The 12000-nt window shown below is 39.9% G+C and overlaps 1 protein-coding gene across 2 annotated transcripts in view; it reads left to right on the top strand.

Annotated features, from left to right (window-relative positions):
* CHCHD3 (coiled-coil-helix-coiled-coil-helix domain containing 3) overlaps positions 1 to 12000 on the top strand; it is a 165367-nt gene that overhangs the window by 147763 nt on the left and 5604 nt on the right. For both annotated transcript variants that reach the window (XM_009290426.1, XM_009290425.1), the window contains exon 7: positions 10791 to 10926. In XM_009290426.1, coding sequence (XP_009288701.1) covers positions 10791 to 10926 — 136 coding nt within the window. The remainder of the gene's footprint in view (positions 1 to 10790; positions 10927 to 12000) is intronic.

The following is a 12000-nucleotide window of genomic DNA, read 5'->3' as shown; positions in this document are numbered from 1 at the left end:
TGAGGCATCCACCACCTCTCTGGGCAACCTGGGCCAGTGCTTCACCACCCTCAGCGTAAAACATTTCTTCCTTATCTCTAGTCTAAATCTCCCCTCTTTTAGTTTAAATCCATTACCCCTTGTCCTATCCACTTCTTACTATAGTTTCTTGAAGATGATATCCATTTTCCTGAGGTCTCTCTTTTGTGTGTGAAAATTCCTATTGTAGTACAATATACATTTCTCAAGCTAGACCCACTGTAAAGTATAATCATTTTATCGTATATTGAAAGAAACGAGAAAAGCAGTTATTTCTGTAGAACTTCCCTTGCCACTTAACATGGGTCCCCGTTTCAAGCCATTTAGGAGATCCATTAAGCCACTGGGTTGCTCCTATGCATGCATTAGTAACAGACTCGGTGTAATATGGAACAGGCTTGCTATATCATGGACACATTTATGAAGATTGATAACAGCCAGGGTTCAGTGTTAACTTTTATTGTTAAACAGGCTGCAGGAGAAACTGCCTAGTATTGCTTTTGCTTTGATTTATGAAAACGTTGCTGCATGAAAAAGACATCACATAAAATAGCTCTGCTGGCAGTAGCATTATAAAATAGGGCCGTAAGTAGACCAAACAATAACTAACTATAATTATGTTCATTATTGTCTCTCTCAGCTCTCTATACCTTTGGTAGGGTGCTTGCCCTCGCTACCACGTTAGCTTTAAAGTGGACTCACCTTTCCCATGAAGTGGGATGAGCAGAATAAAATCCTGCTGTTTTATATAGGCACTACCCCCAAAGGAGACCTTTTTTGTTTGTGCCATGAAATGAAAGAGGTCATTTAGATTTTACCTACTTGCAGAAGTGATACTAGGAGGAGGAGGAAAGGTCTTTAGAAAAAATTGCTGCTTCTGTTACAATTTCCATCACTGAGGTATTTTGCCCTAAATTATTAGTGTTCTCCTGTAAGGGTTATTTCAGACTGTGTTATATTTAGACCCCTTAAAAACAAAACCGAAAACCCCAGCGTGATGGCAAAGATCACCAGTTTTCATCTGTAGATGGCAAGAAGAATTATTTTCTTTCTCTTAGCCTAGTACCATCCTTTGTAACGAGATGTGCCGCAGCAGGAGCAAGTTGAATTCTTCAGTTAGCGGCAATTAGCAGTAAAACTTTAGTGAGAACCAGTTGAAATCAAGGGACATGACCTAGCTGGGAAAAATTTTAGTGGTTGATCTAAAGTTTGTCTAACTTGAGATACTTTAACTAAAAAGCATTTCACTGCCAAACTATCTGAAGACCTTGGCAAAAAAAAAAAAAGCAACTTAAAAATCATACGTGATAAGGTTATCAAACACAAGGCATCAAAATAACTTTCTTGGCTCAGACTGAAGTTGCATTAAATAATCCAGTGTCTAATTAATGCTGCCAGCACACAGCAAATGTGTAAGGAGAGACCTTTGTAAGACCTTTGTGAGTTGGCAATGATGTTTCCCTGCAATACCCTCTACCTTCTGGTGTTAAACTTCTTTCCAGGTACCATCAAGTCTTGTAATTGTGTCAGGGAAACGTCCACCAGTAGGCACTGAAAAATAATGAACAAATAATGAAAAAAAATGAGAAAAACATGAATGCTGTGCTTTACAACTCATCTCTCTAAGTTCAGTTCATGATTAGTTCATGGCGAGAGGTGCATTTTCCCTACTAGGATGCTAAAAAGGATGTTGAGGCATTATGTTTTAATGTTTCTATAGCACATTGTACAAGCGCATTAAAACTAAGATATATTATAGCAAGGTCCAGCACCCACTTCTTACCAGCATGATCACAGGACGATTATTACCCTTTGTGTGTGTTTGCGAACACATTATTGTTGTTGCAGCCCAGCTGATTATATTTTATGAAAAGGGTGGCTCAACACAGCCCGGTGCGAGACCTGGGGAAGTGTATGTAGCCTTTGTAACTTATCAGAGTGAATCCAAGCCTTTTTTGTTAAATAACTTCATGCCCAAATGAAAAATTGGCATTTATTCTACTGTCTCTTAAGATCGCAACCTTCAGTTCCCTCAAGTAATTATCACCCACGGGAGCAGTGATGCTTGAAGTGTTTAACTGTTGATTGCTTTTCCTGTACGCTACTTCTACTCATAATATCTCTTATTTTTGTGGTCAGTAACAGGCTTTTGGGCCTCTTAGGCTGAAGAAAATAGTTAAACTTATATTGCTCTAGAGAGTAATATTTGGTTAATAATGTGCCACGAGTTAGTGTCTTGTGGTGCTTCGCACTGAGTGCAGTAGTTGACCTTTGCTGTAGATCAGAAACATGCCTCCTTATTAGAACACGTTCTATAGCACCTATATAAAGGGAAAGCTGGTTTTTTAGTGTCGTAGCATAAGGTGCTGTGAAGATTTTATTACCGCGATTTTGGGATGATCATGTTACTCATGAGTTTACAAAGCCTGAAGTGAGTTGTATAGCTCTTGGGAAATAAGTGGCAGTAATAAATCTACAACATGGTATGCTGTCCTGTATTTGGTTTATGCTGCTCATTTGGGGTTTTGGTCTTTGTTTAGGTCTGTCTATATTCTTTTGTGTGTGTGTGTGCTTTACACACACAGCGATGTAACGTTACTGTGGAAAATTTAACGTAGGGACAGGAATAAAATTAAAATGGATAAAATATCCATTGAAGTAGATAAAATTATATATTTTTTTGCCACCTTCATATAGAAGCAGGTTTCAAACTGTTGCAAAATTAATTTTTCCTTTGAAAATTAGAAATACTATATTGCATTTTTACATAGTATGTAATGCTAATGAATATACCCAAGTACTCCTGCAGCAGCAATGTTGCAAACCACTGGCGTCAGCCACTTCTATGACAAATGTCAGCCAAAGCATCAATTAAAGTTCCCAAAGACGAGATCTACTGCATCGTGAGCTCTAGCTAGATCTGAAGAGAGCGGTAATTCCCTTGCTGCTTGCCGCAGCCTAAACCTCCATAGCGCCAAAAAGCCCCCCAAAAGTCCTAATACTAAGAACTGGCACCACCTGGTGTTGTTTGCCGTGGTGATCTTCGACTTGTCTGCTCATAAACGGCTGAGCGAGTGGAATCTTGCCAGTCTTCATTAAATAATTTTTTGGGCAGAGTAATGAGACTGAGCTCAAGTGATGCCACATGCAAACTCTAAAAATAATTTGTGATCTGAATTTACATTATGAGGCTTGAAATGCGAGCGTTGATGTGCTGATCACGTATGCATGAAAGTGGGGGGTTTTGCTCAATTCAGACCGAGCAGATTTGACTCCTGTGGTGGGATTAGTTTGGTTTTTGTTCTGCCGAGTGGTTGGCCAGACTCATGTATATCTGGGATGATTGTTCTTTGTCTCTCAACTTGCCAAACTTAGGAACTGGTTTTGATCAGTGCAAGACCAAGAAGTTCTTTTTATATATATATATATAGCATATAGGTACATTATATGGATATAATATATTCCATGTAGATAAAACTGCTCCTTCCAGAGTTTCTTCTGATTAAAGACTGTAGTTAATATGCTATTTTTTCTACCCTGTAAAGGCGTGCATGCCCCTGTTAGAAGTCTAACATTTGTATCGTTATCATCCATGTGATTGTTTATTTTAGTATCCTGGTATTCAATAAAAGCTGTTTCTTAAGCTAAAAACAAATGTGCCTCCTAAATTTGGGTAATTCCAACATGTGGTTCCATTTGCAGCTGCAAGGACCAGCTGTGTGTAAGGTACATTTGTATAATAATATGTTGGTGTACTTTGTATTTTAAGGGGGTTTTTGTTCTTTTCTTCAGGAAGAGGAATTTTATAAATGAATAGTGGTTTGGGATAATAAAAGTCAATGAATATCAACGTAAATAAAAGTATCCGATCTAATTTTGTCTTTTGGAGTTGATGGGATTCTTGTATTCATTTGATGACTTGCTCGTCAAGCTATTTGGAGTATAAGTAGTCACAGCAGGTCAGATCAGAGGTCCCCCTAGCTTGTTGGGCAATGGCTAGGAGTGGTATTTAGGGAATGCTGTAAATATAGGGGAAGTATGCAGTGATACCATTTTACCTTCAAACAAGTAGTGGAGCGGGGCTTTCCTGAGCCAAACATCATATTTTTGCTTATTATCTCTTGATGGACGTCTCTTATGTTACTGTATAATTATCTTTTGAATCCAAATGTGCTTATGATAACCCCAATATCCTCTAGCAGTGGGTACCAGCTTTTTGTTATGTGTTGTTTGGAAAAGGCTTGAATTATTTTTTCGTTGTAAATCTACTCTAGAAAACCTCAGTGGCTGCCTCCCTTCTGTATGCCATTGATGATTTCACAGATCCATCTCACGTTCACTTGCAATTGTCTTTCTCTAGGCTGAAGAGATCTAGTCCTAATGTAACGTCCTTAGAGTCTGAAGACTTACCTTGGCAACTAGTTCATCAGTCTAATTAGGATTCACAACCAGGAAATCTTTTCTGATCCTCATCCCAATGTCTTCCTGTTGTAAGTCCCAGCCCAAGAAGGGGTTTAAGAATGTGCATAACTTTGCACATGCAAATGTGGAATTACTCACTTCTTGAAGTTCTGCTCGTATTTATGTGCTTTGCCAGATTTGAGATCTTAAATTCTCTCTGTTAATCTTAGAGATGCTCTTTCCGCCCTGTATGCAATAAATAAGTTGTTGCAATACAAGGAATGTATTGCATTTTTGCTTATGCTAAAAGCTGAACCGATATCCTACCAACATACCAGGTGTTTTACCAGGTGGGAAACATTCACTCGGTAAAAAAAAGAAAAAAAGCATCTAAAAAGGTCAATAGTACTATCTGCCAGTCTTAGCTGTTAAACCAGGTTTTTGTCAACATATTGAACTTGACTTAGTACTCTCTGGACATGATTAAATGTCTGTCTTCAAGCAGTATGTGTGTGTGAATATGCTGGAATGTGTCTTTCCTCCTCTTCTCGTCTCCGTCCTTAAATTTCAAAGGTCAGAATGTTTGAAATAGATTTTTATTTGCTTTTAAGAAGGCTGGGTGAGAGATGAAACAAATGAGAGGATGACAAACATTTGCCTGTGGTTTTGTCAGTGCCGGGATTTTAGGCGAAAGAGTCTAAAAATAACACGGGCAATATTAACACTAGAGCTGATCACTAGTGGCACAAAAGATACATATATCAGCAGGCGGAGTAAGTTGTATTCCGACTTCTGTATAAGTCTTTTATTTACTTTGACTATGCACATTTACCGTTCTCGACTGTAGAGCCAAAACGACTTTGGTTTTCTTGCACCATTTCATCAGAGATTCATTAGGCAAATTCTTTCTTTTACGCCTTTTGGGAAAGTCACACTATGTAGTCAAGTGTAAATAAAAGCAAGAATCAACCCTACAGTACTTGATCTTTTGCTGGCAGCACTTCCCACACGGTAATTTTGAGGGCTCTGTGTGGGCACAGTTTGATTATGGACTGCTTCATAACATCAGTTGTAGATATTCAGAAATCAGATCTGTGCTATTACTTCCAAATGATTTTTAGAAGAACATAACCATTTGGTTTGTGCTTTCCATGTTTCATAATGCACTTTCAAGCCATCACCTACTTAATGTGCGAAGACAATTTTTAAAAATAATTTAATATAAAGAGTAAATTAATTAAAAAACTAAAAATAATGGTGCAGCAGTAAGGACCTTCATTATCATATGCCCTTTTGTCTCTTCTCCCCGTTATCTGTTTTGCAACTATTTTCTATACTATAAACAAGTCCTGCAAACTCACTCAGCAGAGATGCTGCTGGAAGGGGCTCTTTTTGGATGAGGTAATCTTAAAAAAAGAATAACCCCCTCACCACCACCTTTTTGTGTCATGATGGAAAATACCAGTGTCTTGCTGCTGTTTCAGACTTGTCACTTACACTTCATCTCCGAGCTGACCTTCTCTCTAGGTCTTCTCGGCTAGGCTTACGTTTTGCTCTTGCTGACTCTATGCAAAATATCTCAAACATGGCCTTTCTTGTCCATCTGCTCAGCTAAATCCATCACAACTCAGGCTACCAGCTGCTGCAACATTTTTTTTGTATTATTTTTGTTTGCCCCCTGGCCGTGAGAAGTGAAATCTTGCCCTGATGATGGCTGTTGAAAGCAGTGCTGCAGATAATTTCCTACCCTGTGTTCACGTCATCTCCTTTCATCCTGCCACCGGCTTCCCCATCAATGTTATCCCGTGCAAGTCACGCTTCTTTGCTTTTGAAGCCCTGCATGTCCCATTTCTGCTTCCCTGCTGTTTCCAATTCCCTATTTACTTTCTCTCTGAACCACTCGGGACACCGCGTTCCATCCCTCACTCATCCACTTTTCAAACAAGCACCAAGTTTTGCCGTTTCTCAGGAGGAATTTCTGCTAGATGTAACAACATTAATTGATTAACTTCCCACAAATCCCTCTAAAAATCCTCTCGGTTGCTCATAAAGCACTTGAAAACAGTTAGACTGTTGCTATACTTAGCAGGCTGCCTATCGCGAGAATACAGATTGCCTCAGTTTCCCTGTTTCACCATCAGTTTGTTGTTTCTTATCTTTGTGTGCATTGCAAGCACGTTGAGAAAAGAAACATCCTCCTCCTGTTTTTTTTCTTTGCATGCTACCTAGCGCAGTTGGGGTCTGGTCACAGCGTGGCTCCTCTCCTACATCGCTAGGAGTAAATAAAACAGGTCAGGACATCGTCTCCAGGGCTCTCCCGTGCTGGTGCCTTGGGTCTAATTGGTAGCACATTCGTTTATAGGGTTTCGTTTTGGAGCTAACACTTCCTTGGACAACACTGGGTATGACCCGGGGAACAGCACACGCCGGGGACCGTCCCCAGTTTGCGGTTTGGACATGGATGCGCCGAGCTGCTTGCTTGGAGGGAAAGGCAAGATTTTACACTTAAGAGATGCGGGTTGTGCTGTATCGTGCTGCTTGGCCTTGGACCCAGAGGATCATCTGTGGTCTGTTTTATTATTAGTACAGAGGTAGCCTTAGATGCCAAGGGTTACACAAAGAAAAACAGACACTTTTGATAGGTGTCAGCATTTTAATGAGGAATAAAATTAAGCCCTGGATACTTCTGGCCATCTAATGGCACTATTTTTTGTATTGCATGCTGGGTTTTTGTTGCTATTTTTTTTCCCATATTTTATGACAATTGCCTGAAGTCCTGATCTGGTGGGATTATGCCAGATACCTGCACAGTTGGAAACTCATCAGCGATTCAGATTCCTTCAGTCAGAATGTCAGTTTTATCACAAAACTTGTAAAGCTTACCGTGGTGATTTCAAATTTCCTCTTTAGTAGACATTTTGTTTGAATGCCATGAAGGGGCTCCTTTCTCGGTGCCCCCAGGAGTACAATAAGCTATGCTCTTTGAGAGAGGCTAGATGAGTACAAAGTTACCTTCATTAAATTTTCTCTTCGTGCTTTAGCATAGAATATTTCTTTTTAAAACTCTCTCTCATTTTCTTTTGTGTTTTCATCCTATTACCTTTATGAGATTGCGGTGTATCAGCTTGATGGAAAAGGTGGGTGCGCGGCTCCCTCGGAGGTTTATTCCAGCACACAGAAATATTCTGCTAGCATGTGAGGTGCTTGAGGAGCAGCTGGAAAAGCGAAAGCAGATCAAGTAATTGTAAACTTAATAAAAACACGTCGTTACTAGCGTGCCATGTGGCGCACAGTGCAGATCAGTCTGCTGTTGATACTGACTTTTGCTGAGAAAGGCATTTTAGATTTCATGTGTGTTGATTCTGTAGTTATTGAGTTGCACTGAATGGAGATGATGGAGATCTGTCAGTTCCCTGGCAGTCCTGGTGCACTACTACCTTGTGTATTTTTCCTTCAGTTTAGTTGTGAAATTCCCAAGTGATTAAAAAAAATAAAATAAAATAATGGGGTACTTGCCCTGCCACGTGCCCCAAAATACAGATCTCTTTCGGGGCACAGGATAGTTCAGGGAAGGGACCTCCTGCTCGAAGCAGGGCCAGCTCTGGGACCAGACCAGGTCCCTTTATGCATGCAGGTATTTAAAACCTCCACGTTTTTACTACAGATTCCACAAAATTACGGATTTTGCACTATCTACCTTTTCTTACAAGCTTTTTCCTCAGCCAAGCCCCCCAGACCCTTAAATGCTTCTGTAAAATTACCCTTATTTATAGGAACATTAGAGAAGTTCTGTTTTAGGGAGATACTTCATTTCCCTTTTGAGGAGTTTCCTTGCTGTTGGCTGTTTCTGACCATCCATCTGGAGTCCTGTCATCCATCACCAAACAGAAATCAATCGCAAACCCTTCGGTGGGGTTACCATAATGGACATTGAAACCTTCTTTCCTGAACGGGAGATCCTGCAGCACGTGGTTTATGGCCATCTAATGTTAGACAGTAATCTCATTTAGCGTTTTCCCAAAAGTGCAAACAGTGCATTAGGGTAGCGTAACAAGCACAGCAGATCAATACGGGGACGGTGCTCTCCTTCAACAGATTAATCCAAGAAAATGGACTTTGTTGACTTGAAGGAAGTGGCCCTGTTCGCATTGACCTGCGTCAGGTCTGCAGTGCCTGGAAGGACAGGCAGTGGGCTGAGAGCATGTTTTGAAAAATCACCGGTGAAAAGTCATAGTATGAAAACAAGTAACTGTGGGGCAGGAGACGACGTGTCTTACAGGGCTCCGATATGGTTGGCAACGTAAAGAGTCCATTGAAGCATTCAAATAAGGAATAATACGTGACTTTGAATGGTTACTAATGGCACAGCTCAGGGAAAAAAGCAATCAAAAAAGCTCCTTATTGTGGGTTAGAGTACCCCCGTTGAAATGGCTTTAAATACGTTTACAGAATTTATGTAGCAAGTGTAGAGCAGCCCATTTCCTTCACTCTTCACCTTTATATAAGAAGTCACTTTAAAATCACTTGTGAATAAAGGCACAGCTAGATTTACTGTGTGTATTTTTTGTTAACTCATGGTCTATTGTATTGGTTTATCAATCCAGACCAGGGTTTCAGGCATTTAAAATGAGCTCTGCTTTAGGTGGACCTAAATCATCACCGCTGTGAGTCTTCGTACGTGGTGCTTCCTCTCGTACTCCATCCCGATACAGACCTTGCCATAATCAGTCGGTGTGCAGCAGTTTATGGTCATACATTTTGATGCCTAACACGCTTTTGAAGTGCTTGCTGATATCAGCAGAGGGGGGATTAAGGGAAAATCCTCATCCATAAGAGTCTACAGAAGTTTGAACTTTCAGATCATAAAGTGTGTAAGCACCTGGGACTGCATTTAAATTCTGTTTTAGGCATTTCACAGTTGTACGGTAATGAATGAAAAGAGTAAGAGGAATGCTTTGTATAGGTATATACTGTAAAATCAAGGCAACTTAACATTCCTTTTTTTTGGTACTACATCTTGAGTGATTGCCAAGAAGTCATTTCCCCTAAGGAACAGCATTGTGCTTCGCGTTTCACTTTCTTACGGTAGTAAAATAGAGATCTGCCGTGGCCAATCAGCAAAATAGGAAAGAACAGAATATTCATCTGAGGATACTGTGGCTGACGAGTCTCATTTTTTTTGCGACATTATTGAACTGAAAATAATGTGGGCTGGAATGGATGTGACCGCAGCCACTGTCAGGCTTCCCTGGTAGGGTAAGTGGGAAGGTTTGTTACGTATACAGTCCACACGCGTAAAGCAAATGGTTGTTTTCAGGGCATTTTCTACATTTCTACATTTTCATGTGTTATTTTCTACCACTGAAATAGTTTTTCTTTGGTGTGAAAGGGTTTTAACTGTGATTTGATTGTCTCTTATAGAAATGAGTACCTTAAAAAGTATCTGTAAAGTAAATGTCCCGTTAGCTTAAAATTTCAGTGGATATTTCGTCTCTGAAACACTTTGCCAACCCCCTTACTTTTGAAATAGGAAATTGTATTCCCATTTTAATTCTGTGGCACTGTCAGTGTGGATAGCATTTTCTAGATTAATACAAATGACAAGATTTTTGTCCAAAAGAGGTTGGATTTTACAGGACGGACTAAAGAAGCTTGCTTTCCTTTGGCTTCCGTTGAAGGCAAAAAGCGTACTGCATCAGCCAAAAAGATGACAAGAGTAATGAGTCCATACAGTAAAGAAAATAGGCAAAATTCCAAAATAACTTGCACATTTGGTGTCATGATTAGAGTTGAGGTGATGGGAAGGAGGTTGCACCAAAATTAGAGGCTATCATCAGATCAGCAGAAGTAGGTTGTGTAATTTGCTGATGGTAGCAGGGTTTTTATATTCTCGAGGTCAGCCCAATGGGTGATTTCACTTTTATGCAGGAGCAATATTTAATAAGTAGTAAGATGATATGGTCATAGGGCTATACGGCGATGAAGCTTTCCTGTGGTTCTGCGACTGTTTTTCTAACGTAGGTGAGATCAGATGTGCTTCGTCATTGCTGGGATCTTCAGTTAAAGATGTGTGCTCATATGAAGTTGGATGTTAATTTTTTCTGCCTGCTGGAACCTGAGTACTGGATCAGGAGGACACTTGTGGTCCTAATAGCCAAACTTCTGCAGCTCACCTTGATGTTTGTGTCTGGTGTTACCCACTTTATAGCCCAAATAGCTCTAGAAACAGCCTTTGTTTATAACTTTAAAGTGTTTTCCTTCACTTCTATTATTTAGTTTACTTCCTTAAAAAAAAAAATTAAAAAAAGAGTTGCATCTGTCCTGAAATCTTTTTGAGAAGGAAACCGAAATGTTCTTTTCTCTTTCCCCAGGCGATATGAGTCTCATCCAATCTGTGCTGATCTGCAGGATAAAATTCTACAATGTTATCAGCAACACACTCAGGAGACCCTCAGCTGCTCTGCCCTGGCTAGCCAGTACCTGCGTTGTGTCAATCATGCCAAACAGGTGGGTATAGAAATATTGCCACTGAATTAATGATGGAATGAGGAAGAGCAGAAGACTATTGGATTATCCAATTAGTCCTTCTTACATGTTAAAGCAGTACTGTTCCCAGTTTCTATGTTCTCACAAGCTCTGTGGAGTCCACTTTCAATTTATTTAAATGCTAGGGTTTCCATCTCTTCCCTTGGGGAGCTCTTGTTCAGTGTAGTAGCTATCGCTGTTGGCAGATATTTCCTGGTATCTGCAGTTTTAGCAGTAAAACAAGGGGATTAAACTACGTGATACTACTTGTCATAAATATGACCTCTTTCAGTAAGAAACGAATGGATGTCTCAAACTAGATTGCTCACTGGTTGGAAGTCTTGATTTTTTTATTTTATGTACTCTGAGAGTCTAAAACTACCGTTTACCTGGTCTTGCCCTCCTCTCATCCAATTTGCTAGGATATGGGTTGGTACTGTAGATTATAAACTTTAATGCTTTATTAGTGCAGCATAAGGGAAAATGATAGTAATATATACATCTTTCAGTTAAAAGAAGCTAAAATTTCTAAACATGATTCTTTTTCAACAGCTTACATCTTTCAGATGTAGAGATGCATATGTTGACCTCAATTGTGTTCTTAAAGAAGCCAGTTGCAAATGTGCTTGTAGGCTATATATGTAGTGTATGTTAAAAGTGCTTAAATAAGTCTATTGATCCTTATTTCTGCTAAAATCTACGAGTTAATATTTGAACATATGAAAACGTGTGCACTAGTGTGTTAGCAGAGACCCAGCAAGCATGTCTAGTATTTGATAATGATGATAATTTTCACTTGAGTTAATTCTGCCTGTACGGAAAAGTAGTAAGACTGACTATAATCATTCACCGTGACCTTTTTGCTGTTACACTGGTGCAGTCTTGCTCTGCTATTACTGAAGATCTTAGACAGAATCATACATAGAATAGTTTGGGTTGGAAGGGACCTCTAAAGGTCATCTAGTCCAACCCCCCTGCCCTGGGCAGGGACATCTTCAACTAGAGCAGGTTGCTCAGAGCCCCGTCCAACCTGACCTGGAATGTTTCCAGGGATGA

Source organism: Aptenodytes forsteri, unplaced genomic scaffold (assembly GCF_000699145.1).
Source record: "Aptenodytes forsteri isolate BGI_AS27 unplaced genomic scaffold, ASM69914v1 Scaffold173, whole genome shotgun sequence".
In the NCBI taxonomy this organism is placed as follows: Eukaryota; Metazoa; Chordata; class Aves; order Sphenisciformes; family Spheniscidae; genus Aptenodytes; species Aptenodytes forsteri.
The sequence above is the reverse complement of the archived record's forward strand: the minus strand, read 5'-3'. Positions and strand labels throughout refer to the sequence as shown.